This window comes from Apis dorsata, unplaced genomic scaffold (assembly GCF_000469605.1).
Source record: "Apis dorsata unplaced genomic scaffold, Apis dorsata 1.3 scaffold_149, whole genome shotgun sequence".
Classification (NCBI taxonomy): Eukaryota; Metazoa; Arthropoda; class Insecta; order Hymenoptera; family Apidae; genus Apis; species Apis dorsata.
This window is the reverse complement of record NW_006263440.1, coordinates 748767-766120: the sequence shown is the minus strand read 5'-3', so window position 1 is coordinate 766120 and position 17354 is coordinate 748767. Positions and strand designations below refer to the sequence as shown.

The 17354-nt window shown below is 33.9% G+C and overlaps 1 protein-coding gene across 7 annotated transcripts in view; it reads left to right on the top strand.

The window, feature by feature from the left end:
* Nucleotides 1-156: 156 nt before the first annotated feature.
* The window catches only part of LOC102671979 (sn1-specific diacylglycerol lipase alpha), a 45237-nt gene continuing 28039 nt past the window's right edge, over nt 157-17354 (top strand). For 3 of the 7 annotated variants that reach the window (XM_006613403.2, XM_006613402.2, XM_006613405.1), the window contains exon 1: nt 4579-4839. In XM_006613403.2, coding sequence (XP_006613466.1) covers nt 4673-4839 — 167 coding nt within the window. In that variant the 5' untranslated portion in view covers nt 4579-4672. Of the gene's footprint in view, nt 957-2180; nt 2722-4578; nt 4840-4935; nt 5099-17354 lie in introns of those variants that run through there. The other 4 variants (XM_031509393.1, XM_006613404.2, XM_031509394.1 and 1 more) reach the window with 4 other exon arrangements.

Genomic DNA, 17354 nt, shown 5'->3' with positions numbered 1-17354 from the left:
AAAAAAAAAAAAAAAAAAAAAATCATTTAAAAAAAAAAAAAAAAAAAAAAAAAAAAATAAAAACTGAGTAATATCTGAGTAAGAGATAAACTAAGTAAAGTGATGAATTATTTGTGAACGATGTTCGACAACTATCATCAAACGACCAGCAAACGCTAGTCGACGCGACGCAGTGTTTGCCGCACAGGAGACGTCGCGACGCACGCGCGCCTGTTAACATAAATTGAGCGCCCTCAGGACTGTGGAAGGTACACGATGGCTTAAATTTGGTGCTCAGTCGCGCTCGAGGTGGCTCACCTCGACGATCGCGAAACTATGTGTTTTTCTCGCGATCTTCTCGCATCCACGATGTAATGCTTTTTCGGCACGTGGTACATCTCCGTTTCAGAGTTTTGTGAATAAAATGCATCCGTTCAGATTGTCGTGTTATTTCGAGGATTTTTCATCGGAAAAAATAATGATAATAACGAAGAGGCACGCGTTGCGGCATCGTAGACGGTAACGCCGGCCGATCGGCTTTGCCGGGGGAAATTCTACTTCTTCGTGTCTTTCATCCCTGCAAATAGTATCAAACGAATTATCTGTACGATTAATCATTAACTCTTGATGTTTCCAGTGGAACAAACGGATATCATTTATAAAAACTTGTGATGAAAAAATTAAAATTGTCTTAAAGAGACTCGTAAATCTAAATTGTGAAAAAAACTTGTGTTCAGAAAAAAAGATAAAATATTGTGATATATGTGAGTTGGTTTATGAATGTTTGTTACAGTTTGATAATTGAAAAATGTATCGAGGGACATCACGATAAGCACGATTTGGTAAGATGAATTTTTAAGGAAAGAATTATGTGATTTGTATGTTAAAAAGAAATCGAAAAAAATAAAAAAAAGAGTGAATTTTTGCCAATAATGTGAGGGACGTGATCGAACCAGAAGAATTCTAGAATTCAAAGTGTAAGTAATATGCATAGCTATTTTGCTAGAGGTAATAACTTGATTAGTATCGATTTTGCGCGCAGTTGAAGATATCAGTTAGAGATTAGGAATAATTTTTAGAAGATGAGATTTTACACTTTACGTATATATTTACTGATATATTAGATTAAATTAATGCTGAATAGAATTTTTATCACTTTTATCTCAAATCGATTAAATATAATTTCTTTTTCTTTTAAATTTATTTTTTTTTAAAATATCGATTGATAAATTAATTGTTGCATTCACTTCAGAATTTCTTTTTCGAAAAACAATGATTTCCTTCTTTAAAATTTTGCGATTTTCTTAATAGATTTCGTTTATACCAAACGAAACGAATTTTTTCGAATAGCGATAAAAAGATTTCGTCTCTTAGATCAAATTTTTGAAGTTTTGGGTAGAATAAATGTCTTTAGAAGCGTTTTTTAGAAGCGTTCCACTATTTAAAAGTTTCATCAATTTTCGAAGAGAATTCTCGAGGATTTCAAATATCTTTCAAAACTTTGCATCGGACATATAAAATTGCAATAATTTAAATTTTATTTTTCGTTTAATTTCAAAATTCAATTTAAAAAGATGATATGATTCTATTTAAACTTTCCATGGAAAGCTTTTATTTTTCACTTTTTTTAGCTTTTTTATTTTTATTAAAAAATTGTAATATCGAGAATAATTAAATATATAAAAATCTTTATTATCATATTTCCTTCCATCCCACGGAACTGTGTTCTCTTTTTGTCCTCCATTGTTGCACGACGCGTATTCTTCTCCCAAAGGAAGGTAAAATCATCCCGTGACTCACAATAGTTTCGCAAAACAATATTCTTTTAAAACGAATAGGACATTCATTAATTTTAATCTATAATGATAATGATGAAAAAAAAAAAAAAAAAAAAAAAAAACGAAATCTAACTTAATTGAATCACTGACCTAAATAGTTCCCTCTAAATCCAATAACCCTCGAATATTATAGATGGTGTAATCTTATTTATATCTCTCTCATAATGAAAACATTTTTTTTTTTTGAATTAAAATCATATAGTTTACGATATATTAATCCAGAAACATTTATTAATGTAATATGAAAATATAATGATTGCACGAGCGTGTGCGTATACATATATATTCATATATAATCAAAGAACGCATATTTCATTTACATATTGAATACAAATCGTATTCGTTTTCCTCTCTATTATCTAGCGAGAATGATTGCGTTTTTTCTCTCTCGCAACGCTGGAAGATAATTTGCAAGTCAATCCAGACCAAGTTCCCGACGTGATTCAGTTTCTTCATCGGAGGACCACTATGCGGTGTCGTGGCATCGAAGGCTCGCTCGTTCGAGGGGAACAGCGCTCGAGAGATTTCCGATAAGTTTGGTCGCGAGGAGGATGGAGAGAATCCGCGGTCTACCGGAACAGAGTTACGGAAATGCGCGCCCCGGAACGCGACGACGACCTCGACGAGGCGACTGGCGTTCGTTTCGAGTTTCAAAGAGATCCCGGAGTAAGGTTCAAGTTCGCGTCGACCGGTGATTCGAGGATAAGGCACGGTTTGATCGCGGCCCACGTTGAAAATCGCTGAAAATCGTGAAGGATCGTGACCGATTGGATGGAAGATAGAGACGACGAAACGATCGTGAAGAAGAGATGCCTGGTATCGTGGTATTCCGACGCCGATGGAGCGTCGGCAGTGACGACCTCGTCGTGCCCGGTGCTTTCCTCTTCATCCTTCATCTGATATGGTGAGTGAACAATCTGATTATTAATAACAAAACCCCGATCAATCAATTTGTCCCGGTATGAACGTCGTTATTTTCATCAGTTTCAAGAATTCTCAACGTCATCACGCGCGACAGATATCCTTGTATTTTTATAAGGAATCTTTAAAATAGGAATACAATTCCCGCGTGACCTATATTTTTTACTCGATTTTTATTAACTTGTATCATGTGAAATTAATATTTTTTTTGCAAACTGATGTAAAAGCGATAACATTTTTAACGATAATTGAATTGATTTCGCATAAAAAAAACGACGCTTGTTAATTTTCATTTTTTTTTCCGGAAGAATAGAAAAATATTTTATAAAATTAATATACATGGTCGCTAAAATCTTTTTCGATCGTTATGATTTTCATCACGATTTTCATTAACATTTTCAATCATTGTTTCGCGAACAAAATATAATATTAATTAATATATCGGCACGCTTCAACTGCACTATAGCCTAATTTTTATTTAAATAGGAAAAGTATTCTAAAATTAAAAAAGTAATAACGAAAATTGAAGATTCATAATTGCATAAATGCAATATACAAGGAAAATTTAGAATGTAATCAACAATTTCATATGGTACGATCTAATTTAATATATTTCTCATATATTCTCATATATTTCAATTTGTTTGATAGAGAAATCTTCATAGTACATGATTTCCCTCGTTTAATTACTATCGTAATTCAATTTGTCTTCTCTCCATACGTAGCTCCATATGTAAAATTGGACGATTAATTTATTGTGTAATTAAACGTAATTAATCTTATGATGTATGATTAATCTATGATGAGAATTTCTTGCGAAATATCTTCCAATTATTAGGTATAGATTCAAATCAAAAACTGGATTACTCTATATAATTTTCAGAAAATTATTTGCGCAGAAATCTGTTATGTTTTTAATAGAGAGTATTTGTAATTTATCGCGTGGTTAGAGAAAATTATTAGGCATCGATATCCCCGGACTTATTATAGCTTATGATCAAAGGGTAGTTTTCGCATCATGACACAACGGCACCGGTATACGTTTTACTTAGCTTCAGAAAATCGTTAGCAAACGTGGCAAATGACCCGGTACAGAGAGGGGCAACGATACCAAAGAAGTTGGCATATATCCATTTCGTTTTAGTCATCCCAGTAAATTCGAGGCCGTTGAATATACGTTCATAGCTGGAACGTAGTAGACTATATCTTCTTTCTTTCATTCAGAGAATGTAGCCGATAAAATTTCAATTAAAACAACGTCTAGCCGTTGTTGACGTTTCCACGGTCCTTTGAACGAATGTACAATCAATTTTCTCTGTTATCTCATGTATTGTCCCACCTGCTCGTTGTACGCGACGTTGAAACTTTATCTTCAGGTAAAATCATGTTGTTTCATCTCTAGGCACAGATAAAACGCGGAATTTTGTTTTGTTATTTATTCTTTTATCTATTGTTTAAACTATGGAAAAGAATATCGAGTTATTAAAATTCAATGTTCAATATCTATTTTTTAATGTATATATATACAATACGAAGTCATATCGAAGTCAAACAATTTCGAATTTTAATGCTTGAAAGAAGATTACTACTACAAACAATAGTATATTTATTTCATCACAATATTTATTTTTCGAATCTTATTTTTAAATTATGAAAAAAATTATTCACATGAAACATAGTTCATATTTTAAAATAATAAAAATTTATGTTATTCGAATATTTTTAATTCAAATATAAATTTACCGCAAGTAAGATTCCCTCTATTTTTTTTTTTTGCTATACCATGAACAGCGGACCGAAGCGAAATTTCGTTCCGTGTTTCAGCGATTCAGTGCATCCGTGACAGTCGAGTGGTCACGTGGTTTAGTCGTTACGAAGTTTAGTAGTAGGCAGTCAGTCAACGCGTGTATTCGCGTTACTTGCCGCTATAGGTTATGTCATCGTGCGTTTTTTGTGTACAACGAGAACAATTGCTCGGACAAAGCTCAAAATTAGAGCACAGTAAGATGCCGAGTCTTATTGCATTCGGCAGAAGTTGGCGAGTCGGCAGCGATGATTTGTTCTTACCGAGCGCCACTTTGGCTTTTATTCATATGTTCGAGTGAGTACAAATATATAATATATAACAATAAGATAAGTGAAAATTTATTCGAAACAAATATCAGAGTGTTCCAACATCATATTTTTCAATGCATAGTTTTTGCGATCGACAGATAAATTTATTTGCGCCGCCATTGGTTTTTTCTCATCGAGTTTGATCGATGAGCGAATATCGATGCTCAACATGAAACTACATTCAAGTTCGATGATCGACATTTTGTGACATTTGAAATTTCAAGAGTTCAGAATAAATTGAAGAGGTAAGTGAGAAACGCGTACGATAATCGAAAATAACATAAAACCTTTTATGCGTATAATATTTATGTCTAAGTATTTAATAATGTAATATGGAATAAATATACATTTATCGATTTTATAGTCACATTGCTAAGTGGGAATAGGATTCAGATTTAGATTATGCTACGTAATGTTATGATTACTTTGATAATTGCATCGGTATTATTTGAAACATTTTGAATCTAACCATGTTGTATCGATATTTTTGTTTTACAAAATACTTTGGAAGTGTTATGTAGAAAGAAGAAAAATACATGTGTTACTTGCAAAGTGAATTGCAGGAACACAATGTAAACGTTGTATCATTTGAAACACGAGATTCAATGCTAATTTTTCCTCTCTTCCTATTTTAAATTCTCGTTAAATCTATCCATGTGGAATAGTTTTATAGAAATTAAATTAATACGTATTATCTTTTGTGTTATATATTAATTACAGTAAGTAATTATTGTAATATTGCAATATGAATATATTATACACGACATATATAACCTCTCTCTAAGACATTCACTTTATTATGCTCGACCTTTCTCTTCTCGTAATGATATTAATGATGATACAATATGTACATAATGAGATAAAGTATGATGAATAATGTTATGATATAGTGTTATGCTATTATTGACAGTGTTAAATGTTTATTAATAGAAACTGGTAATTTTAGGTTAAATTAAAGAATTTTTTCATAACCAAGATATTCGCTGTATCGGGATAGTATCGTTAAAGGAAACGAAGAAATTTGAAATTTGCATGCCTGTTCTCAGACAATGATATTTGTTCTCCAAATAAGATCGGGATAACTTTTCTTTGTCGTTTACGACATTTCCTACTTTCTTGACGAGAATTTTAGATTCTATGATTTTAGATTCTAGGATTTGTTTGAGACGGTAAATAAATTTAACGTGATGTTCTGCTCATCAAGCTTCCTTAAAAAGCAGCAAAATGCTACGAGAAATATACATTTGTTTTTTTCTGATTAGAATTTTTTTTTCCCTTTTTCTTTTTCTCTCTTTTTCTTTTCTTTCACGAAAAGAAACTTTTTTCCTTGACTTTGTTCTTTCCTTTTGTTTTCTTCTTCTTTTGTTTAATGAAAAATTCATGAAAATCGCAAGTAACTTGAGCGCTCGCATTTTGGAAGTCGATTAAATTTCAAATTCGTCACGAAACTCTTGGTATCATCGTTCAACAATGTAAATTCCATGAGAAAAGGCGATATGACATTGAAGAGTTAACGGAGAATTTACGGAGAAAGAAGCCAATGATATTTCTTTTTCCATCTATCGATTTTCTTGGGGATGTTTTTAATAACTTCTAGATTAGATTATTTATACATTGGGGATGCAGAATATCGAACGAAATAAAATTTATGATACAGTATGTGGAAAGTATAATGTAATTCTGTGCTAGTATACTTGAATAAGGCTTCACCGATATCCGGCCTTATTCAACTTCTGAAGGTCTCAAGTTAAAATTCTAATACAAATAAATGACAGGATTACGATAAAGTTAATATTATTATAATAGTATTGTCAGATGCATTCGTGGAAAAACTCGTGTTATATGTTGATAAAGCATTGTTAAACAATGCAAAATTTTTCTTTACAATTTTTTTCTATTTATAAAAGTTATAATTCAATCTGGTTACTAAATATATCCTGTATAAAGGAAAAAAGATATCAATTTAGAGATTATATTAATAATAAATAGAATTCTGATCAAATTCAAAGCGTTAATAATATTATTCAAGTGTTTATAGACAAATGTTTGTTATTGATACGACGAATAACTAAATCTAATTAGCATGTAAATTTTCAGAAATTTTCTTCGTATTGGAATTTGAAAAATGGTCATCTCTTTCAAAAATATCTTTATTCAAATTTCCCGATTGTCTATTTTGCATAAAAAAAGAATATCTGAATTATGTGGAAACAGAAAAAATATCAAAAATATATTCTGGTATTTACAAAACTTTTATTTTTGGGATATTCACAGAAACCGCGATTTAATTTCATTTCCAAGTTCGAAAGAATAATGTTTGCCAATATACACGCGCATAATCATTTTTCCGCTCTTATAATTTAGTAAAACATCGTCGAAGGTGAAATATTTTATGCGATGACGCGCGTTTTCATTTCTGTGTCACTTTTCACAAATTTTCAGTTTTTCATTTTTACATACATATATATGTTATATATCTCCCTATTGTTTTACTTTACGTATACATAAAGTTTCGAAAATATATTGAGTAATATATCAATCTACGAAATAAAAAAAGTCTGCACAACGTCTGCAATATATTTATAAATTTATTCGAAAAATAGAGAGAAAAAGAGAGGGAGAAAGAAGAATATACACGAAATATAATTTATATTTTTTTTTTCACGATCTTGAATAACACGCTGCGGTATTTAAAAAGAATTCAATTTTGTCGTTGGACTTAAAACAAGGCGAGAATCATTTTCCAATTATTGCATTTCCAATTTCTCTTCTAGTTGCAACACTCGTAAATTATTCATTAATTGAACGATGGAACGATCTCGTCTTTTTTTTCACATTTTTTTTTTCTTTTTTCCCAGTGACTGGGCGCGAGCCTAATTTATTTATCCGTTTATAAAACGATCCCCTTTAAGCTTTGAAATACCCGAGATGCGGAGGAACGCGTTGCTCGAATCGAAATGCACGGCCCTTTTCAACCGAGTTCGTCTACCCATAGTTGGCGTTTACGAACGACCGCCTTTTCGCACCCAGAGTCGTCGTCCCTTTAACCGACGGAAACGAACAGATCAACGTCTGTTCCTCAATGGCGATCAACGGCGTGTTGCAACGGGGAATATTAACACGGGGATCTCCGCGTGCAGATTTTATTTATTTGGAACATGGCGTCATTCTGATAAAAATAACATCAAATATTCATCCGATCCGAAACAACAACGAATTTTCGTCCCAATTGTTCTCTCGGATTAATTTACACCCTCGATACAAAACTTGGTTCAGATGTTTTAATATAAGAATTTTTATTTTAATTTTCTTTGTCTTTGTTTGTCGGTTCGAGGTAAAAAGAAAATAGGATAGATCTGATTTTTTTTATTATATATCGAGTACTAGGAAAAAAGCACCGACAAAAGCGCTTCTTGAAGATCAATATGTCAGGATGGAACGTGTACAATGGTCTAGTTCGTGAATGGTCCGTTACACCCTCTCTCTCGTTGCCTATGAATCATTTAAGGTTCACCCTATATATCCATCCCCATTCAATGCCATTGTGTTTACGCGTGTTACGTGCTCGAAACCGTGCGCAATGGGCTCGTCTTTTTGGACCTAGAGATCGATGGAAATCGGCGGTTGTTTCCATTCGTTTCCTGCTGCTTCTAAAGCCATCATTGCTCTTTGATGGTTGTGTCTCGCGATTGTTCTTTGTGACTTTGCAAAGATGTAAAATCGCTGACGAGAAAAACTTCCTGAAGTACATCAAAGTTTCGTAAGAAAACTTAATCTCTGCAAGAGAAGTTGAGAGAATATCAACTTAAATTAATCCAGGATTGAAGATTCTTAAAAAGAGGATTCTTAAAAAAAGGATTACGCTTTTTTTTTTTTAAGATCTATTGTTAGATATATCTTTTTATTCTTATAGTAACGTAATAATACTGCAGATTGCTACAGAGAGTTAAGATATGTAAGATATCTTGTTTTCACGATAGTTTCAGAAAAACGCTCAGCCTGTTTCATATTTATTAACTATTCAAAAGTGTAATATATAAGAGATATATATTATACTTTTGCTCGAGTCATATCACATAACTCATATTAATTTATGCAAAAACATGCATACTCGTATCAAAATTATTACTAAAGATAAAGTTTACGAAAGTTCTGCAGAAAATTCTTTTTCTTGTTACGTAACAATGAAAACATTAAAAATAAATCGTTGTTACGGATAGTTTATTGTGATTTCCTACTTATAAATTTAAATTAAAAGTAAAAAAAAAGCATTTATTAACGTTAAGATCGTTAAATATTGATATTTAAACAGTTAAATATCGAGGCCGGAATTTCATAACTAGAAAGCGTGGAATACGGGATAAAATCAATACATTTTCCAGTTCAACTACGAGTTGTATTTACTGTAATAATATAATAAATTATTTTGAATAATTGAAGTTCCTTTCGATATCTATTCTCGTAACAAATAAAAAAAAAATTAAGTACTTTGAATTCTATCGCGCCACCCTTTTTTATTTTTTACCCAGAGACTCCATCTTTCGCCAGGAATGTTCTATTTACGTTTCATCGGGGTTATTTTCATAAATCATGGAATGCGCCAACGGCAAAATATTCTTGCCCACAGTTGCGCACCATAACTATTACGCGCTCTACTCATTATCCCAGTTGTATTCTCCTCCGATATCACGTGCAGCCAAGAGCATACTGCATTACGTTCGATGCGATTTGTCCACATTTTCGTCCAACTTGCTTGTTCGAGATCTCCAATCACGATCCTTCATCTTTCGTCAAATTTGATGGTACGATCCGATTAGACCGTATTTTGTTCTACCATTTGATTTTCTGCCATTTTTTTTTTTTTTTGACCGAGATTCATGAAAAACCATGTGGCTCCCATAAAGCATCTCTCTTGTCAGGAGCACGTAGTACGTGTATCGAATACTTTTTTTTTCTCGTATGTGCAGTCTGCTAAATATAAATCCTGGCCTACTACAAGAAACCACGATTTAGAATGCATTAACTCTGAACTAGTTTCGTATTACACAGAAGTTACAGCAATTGGAAAATCGATTTTTCCCCGTTCAATCAGTAAATAACCTTCGATCGTACGCGCATTCAGCATTTCAAAAATCATTCGTTCGTTCACTTTTCGCGTTTCATCGCTATTGTTAATCGCGTTGTCCACGTGTATCATTTATTTATCCGTTGAATCCTTATAACGATTGCTCCTCGATCGCGAGACAACATTCTTTCCAAAAGATATTTTTGTATCGGTTGATTCATATATGCACGAATAATCAGTAGTTGCATATCATAAAATTTATACGAAGGAAGAATTATCCAATGATAGTAGCTATGAAAATTGCTTGCAGAATTTTCGATTATGATTTATTAAAAAGTCATATCCTACGAGAATGCGAAGAAAGATTAACGATAAAAAGTATTATTTTAACGAGCATCGAATCTTTTTTCTAAAATCATATATATCTTCGGATTGAAAGGTGATCTCAGATTGAAGAATTTATTTTCCTCTAGAAAAAATACTTATACGATTTTTTTTTTTTTACGCTATTTTTCCATTATTTTTCTCTCGTATTTTGTACGCGATTTTCACGTTAATTCTTTTATGCATACAATAAATTATCACGCGAGAAAAAGAGTTATGGAAATGAGCTTTCAATCTGTAAAACGCAATAAACAGTGCATCATATTCTCTAAAATTTGCTGTAAATTCGTTTTAAATGACGTGATTTATCTGACATCCGTATAATAAGATACGGAAAGTTTCATAATCAAGAGTCTGTCATTTTTAGACGACACATGTGATATGACTGAAAATAAAACGTTTTAAATTTTTTTCTCCCAGAACGTGACGCGACTGATCGCGTGATGTGTAAACACAAATTTAAATTGTGTTTAAAAATTACATATCTTCAACAATTGTTATTCGACATATTCTTTAGACAAATAATTCGTTACGTTCTCATTGCATTGTGTTATTTATTCTAAAAAAAAGTTTAATAATAAGTCCGTTTGGAAAAACTAGTTTGGACACGATCCAATCGAATTGCACCTAAATAGTTTCATCGAGAGTTTGTAAAAAACGCTGATATGCGTATATATTTAAGTAGTGGTCGTAGCACAGATGTACAAGTACCATTCTTTCTTCTTCCGTAATTGGCAAGCGCACAACAGGCAAGTCTTTCTTAAAGCTTACGTTCGAAAACTTGGTCCATTCGTTCCACGATATAACACACAAGTCTCGTTATTATTCGAATATCAATTAGTGAACTACAAACTCTCTCTTGAATACGCAATGTTATTCAATTCAAACAAACATTTTTTTATATTTCTCGTTACGTTGTTTAAAATTCCTTACTCCACAAAAATTATTCAACTGTTTGCATATTATAGCTATCGTATTGTGTAAAAATCAATTTTCCTATCACACACAATTTTAGTTATAAACGGAGGGAGGGGATACTTTCCCCGTTATAACCGAAGAAAGTTTGTTCTTTTATTCTCTCTTTTATTCTTTTCCACCAGACCAAATTTATTATTGCACGAAATTGCGAGTAATTAAGAGTGCATTTTATTCTGATGTTAAAGGAAACGAGGGAAAGTGTATATATTAATTTAACGAGGTTGGTTGGCTTGTCTTTAAGAACGAGGACTCAACGACGACGAATAAGATGGAGCCCGCGCGAAAAATCGATACGCGTGATTATCGACTTGAACAAATTGGAGGGGGGGCGAACCCCTTAATCAAGTGGATGCGTAATCCAACGTGGGGTCCTGTCCACCAAACGGAGAGGCGGATGTCGAATAAAGGAGGAACGACACGAACGGAATTCGTTGATCGTAGAATCAGCATTTGAAAGAAACATTTGAAACGATATATATATATCGTATATCGTGCATCGTCTTCGATGCATCTTTCAAGAACGTGATGAACGAGCAGTGAGCAGCATCCTCGTCTTCTCAGAATCTTCATTTCCATACGAAACACGTACGGGATATTGCACGTGGCTCGATAATAAATATGATACGATAAAGATATTAAGATCGATGGAAATTGTCGAGACAAGTTTTTCTTATTCGAAGAAATGAGTTAAAATTCTCAAACGTAACTTTTCAACCCTCTAGTTATCGGATAAATCGTCATATCGAGTTGTTATTTTTATGCATTTTTATCCTCGTTCCATTCACTCCGTTCCCAGAATAAAAGACAAGAATAGCGCGATGCGTGTCGGTTGCCAGAAACTCCTTTATTGCCGCTTATCGATACCCGAAGCTAGTGAATTACATGTACCAACAATGAAAGGGTAACGCTTAAGCTCGAGTTTAAGTGTCTCCATTCCGTGGGGAAAACTCTCTACTCCAACGAATGGTAGAACAGACGGTGTAAATAATATGTTAGAAACTGCAGCGATAAAGTTTCTTGGCAAAACGATCTTTTCCCCTCGTTTATGAGAAACGTATTCTCATAGCGCATAAAGAACATACGATTCGGATTTGGGAAAATTTATGGCGAAGAGTCGAGAAAAGTGTTTATCATAGTATATTATTTCTCTTGATCCTTAAGCTTATCATAAGCTATAATATTACTTTAATTTCACGAAAGGGAAAAGTTCGAGAAGAACCTCGTTGCCTTCGGTACTTTTGCCATACGGAGACAAAGGAGCATTTATCGCTGCGGGAGGGGTGCGAATGGGCGGCCCCCCAAACCGCGCGTATCGACCCCGTGCACGCGCGATTCACAAAACCTGGGGAGGAGGGAGGGGGAGAGGTTTACCATTACGGTGACTATCGGGGAAAAGGAGGCATGAAAGGGTCGTGTGGGTGGATTTGCATCGATGTCGAGAAGGGATCTGCACCCTCGCAGGAGAAACGTAAAACAATTCGGCATTTGACGTGGAGGACGCGCGTGTAAGGTCGATGGAATAAAAAAAGAACAAAAAAGAAAGAAAAATCGACCGCCAACTGGAGGCGGACGTTTCGGGCCAACCCTAAATCCATGGGGATGCGTGGGATGCTTTCGTTCTGTCCTCGCGAGGGTTCCGTCCTGCACGGAGGGTGCCACGGAGAATATAATTCGGGAATTCCTTCGCGAATGAGCGACTTTAATTAAAATCGTAAACGCATCGTTCGCTCCGTGCACTCTTGTCGGAAAGGTGGAAATTTTATTTTGACGGTGCAGAAGCGAAGAAGGGTTAGGGCTCGTGGCAACGATGTCGATTTTTCGCGACGAGAAAACCGGAATTAATTAAAAGGAAATAGGTCGACGGAAGCTTTAAGGTTATTACTTTCGAAGACGTAACAACGATGCTCGTTCGTTTCAAACCTCGTTCCAAGCTAATTCTCGAAATCACCGCATGGAAATTAGAAAAGAGATTTGAGTTTCGATTTTTAATTTTGTTCGAGATTTAAATTTAACCATCCGTTTCTATTTTATTGATCGATCGTTTTTCTCGAGACTTTTATAAAGTCACTCGCTATTTCGATTAATAGATATTTGATTCGATTAAAACCTTAAAGACTAATTTAATTTGTTTAGACTAATCACAATTACGAATATTTCGCAATAACGAGATAAAAATCGGTAAAATATTTAATTCGATCGATAATTTTGCTCTCTCTAAATATTTTCGCTTCGCCTAGCTAAATTTCATGAAAACGGATTCGATCGATGACTTCGCTCGGATCTGTATAATTTTTCGAAAAAATCCTGGTAGTTAAAAACCTTAAGGCAATGCCATATTTTCAGAGAACAAGTTTCTTGAAGCACGAGTAGCACGAGCGGAGTTGTTGCACACGTAATGCGAACGCGTCTAATTGCGCTGTTTCAGGCAACGATTAGCCACGATTCACGATCGATCGAGGAGTATTTTTCTTCCGTAGGCGTGGAACTGTTATCAACTCGGCGAACGGGTAATTCCAGACCCAGTTCGTCCAGTAATTTTACTTCACCTCGTTTCACCATCGCGTATACGCGTATACACATGGAAAAACCGCGGGAACTTTATCGACGTGCGTCGCGAAACAACCGTTTCTATCCGTTTCGAGCAAATTTATTGGCAATGTATAAACTGCTCGCTGCGTTAAGCCTCGGTTGGCACGTGAACCCCACGGTATCGTCGGATCGTGCAATCAATTTTCATAAATTATCCTTGTAATCCCAGAAGTTTGTACGTTGTGTTGCGGTAATGGATGTAGGCATACGCCCGATTTCTTAAGTACTATTTAAAATTAGAATAACCAAAATTACCAACCTCGTTCGTATCTTTATACGCTTCCACACTAAATCTTCCTGTATTTTCGTCGATCGTCGTTTGTATTTTCATTAAGCAACTACTCTTACTTCCTGAAAATTCGTGAAATCTATAATAAATTTGTATATTCGTAAATATAAAGACGAGATATTTATGCAAATGCGTCTTGATTAAAATTTAATTATTGAATTTCACATTCAATAAGCTTTTATTTGCAAGTGCAATCGAAACAATAAGCTGAAATTTCAAAAAATTATACACGTAGGTAACGTATGGAGGAGGAAATTTTTATCTTACACGTGGAACAAAAAATTTTCCTTTTTCCTCCGGTTAAAATGATCGAGACGCATCGATCAATTCGTAAAAATTACGTGGCATCGCGTCTCGACGCGGAGTATATCAACGGAATGTGGAGTGGCAGAGGAACGAAAACGAACGAAGCTTCCCCTCTCTCGTTCAATTTCCCGCGTAGGAAACGATTGGAACAAACGATTGAAACACTATTTCCACGCAATCCGGCTAAATTGATCGATTGTCCGTGTGGTTATGACACAGGTTAATACGGTAGTAGTTTTCGTCGTTGGAAGAATTGCTCAGGTTTGATCAGAGGAGACAGGATATAAATTGAATTTGTTCGAATGTAAAATTTTAATCGCACTCGAGCAAACGAATGTGCTATATTCGTTCGCTATCTAACTCAGATTAATAAAAATCAGTTTGGAACGCGCGTGAAATTAAAACAATGTAAAAATAATTTGTTTTGTCGAGTGGAAAACGATTGTTATTTTTTTTTTTTTTTTTATCAAATGCAATATTTGCATCGAGAAATTTTATATATATATACGATGAAAATTTTCGATTGGACGTTATGGAAATTTTGCTTTAAGATCGAAGCGATTGTATATTTAAAATTTCATTTTTCTATTAATATTTTTATACGTAGTTTATTTAATCGAAAGTTTTATTGGAAATTAATTTTACACAGCTTTTTCTATGTACTTCTATAAAACGATAAAATAAACTCATGAAAAACTTTTAGAAAGATATACTGGATGACCTCTGAAATTTATATATGATCTTCGTCATCACGACGACCTCTTTATAATCTATGTAACTTTTATTCGCTTTGTATTAGACAGAAATGGCTCGAATATTTAATAATTCAAGGGAGACAGGAATTCCGGCGGTCACAAGTTCGACCAACATTAGCCATCTTGATTATTCAACGATCTTTGACAATAGCTGAAAATATACCGATTCAAAATGATCGATTAAGTAACATAATTAATTTAGTCGATTGTTGAACCATTTTGAATCCTCGAACGGAAATGCATATACAATTGCAGCTTTGTAATGCCTGTATACGATTAAAGAATCGAATCAAATCTCCATTATTGTTAACATGGCATATCTAGATTTAATTTAATAATAAGTGATAAATATTACTTATATATATATACAAACATATAGAAAAATATTTTCTATCCTAAGAAAATCCCATAAAAGTACTTTGTGAAACGGAAATATTTACTTTCACATCTTGCATATCTTTTGATGCTCATCAAAATTCCATCAATAAAGTTTCCTGTGATCGTTTACTATCACATTTGCATAGAAACTCGTTTAACTCTTCGATCATCCATTTTCTCTCTCTTTCTCTCGCTAATGATTAAAGATGCAACTTTGAAAGATCAAACACATACATGACACAATGCAATTTAACATTGATTCGATCTATAATCCGTTCAACACGGAACGATTCCGTTTGTTAGTTTTGCCATTAATTGATACCGAGCATATAGAGTGTTGAAATAGCATGTTCTTTCGGAAATTAACTCGAGTTAAGTGGGCCAGATCCATTTGTACCAGTTCATCCAACACCGTCGATGTTTATTCCCGGTAAATCCCTAGTTGCGAATTGGCAATACGTATCTATGATCAGTTGGAAAAGCGATTATGCTGGTTCATTATCATCGTGCACGCGAATAAACCGACGAGATATAATGGGTTCGTCGAAATTTCTTACTTTATTGTAAATTTGATAATATCTCTCGAGCCGGCTATTGCGTTGCTTTACGCAAATCTAGGGAGGGAAAAATATTCGAAATTAGATTAGAAGAAAGTGAATCGCGATTCTTCTTCGTAATTCTACGCGTCGAAGGTATTTTCCAGTTTCTACGGATAACTTTTCGAATGGTATAGATTACCGTTAAGAGTTAATTGAATAAGGATCGTGTTAATAGAATTTCGAAACCAAGCGTGTACGATAACGTTGTACGGCTGCATCGGGGGAGAGGATGCATCAGACTAGGGTCAACGGCAGACTGAAATAAAACCCGTTCTCGAATTAACTTTGCCGCGATTCTTCCTCCCTCCATTCGATTGTCGATTATTCTTGTAGAACTCTTGTAGAAGATTTTTTTTTTCCTCCCCTCCTGATTTTGAAAATATTGTTAAAATACCGATACGTTGTTTCGTAAATTGAGATTAAATTAGCGTGGGATTAAATTAAAATCGGATCAATCGATATCCATTTATCCGGATGGATTCGATTATAAATTTGTGTCATTTGTTCCTTTGATGTACTTCGCTGTATACGCGTTAATATTGCTCTGCATTTCCAAAATGTCAAATATACGATATTAATTGTGGTGAAGTCGCTATTAACATTATTAACATGGTTATGAAATATGATAATTTTTTTCGCGTAAAAAAATATAGAGACAAATATATATATATATATATAACGTTGCTTAATGGAAGGAAAATTGTATAGATGATAGGATCTAGGGATTAAATTTTTTCGATATTTGATGGATGAACGTTTTTCGAAGAGGATAAGTGTTATATACCAGCAAAGGAATCAATAAGGCGTGAATTTCACTTAAAAACATTCACATTTTCGATAATCTTCGATTCGATGGACAAAAAAATAGAAATAAAACTTGACATTTGTACTATACAATTTAAACTTTTGTATCTTTCCCCATTTATACTCCATTTATCATCGTCTGCAAATATCAAATTCCAGGAATTTCACGAATATCGGTTTTCACAAAGCTCGAGTAATTTTTTTACTCAAATATTCCCGTTACTTACTCGTCGAATATAAAAAAAATCCATCGTCGCGAATAATGGCGTTCGATCGAAGCGGAGCTCTTGTTTCTTGCGCACGTGTCCTGATCCAAGAAAAAGAAAAGGAAGGGGAAAAATATATCTGCATACA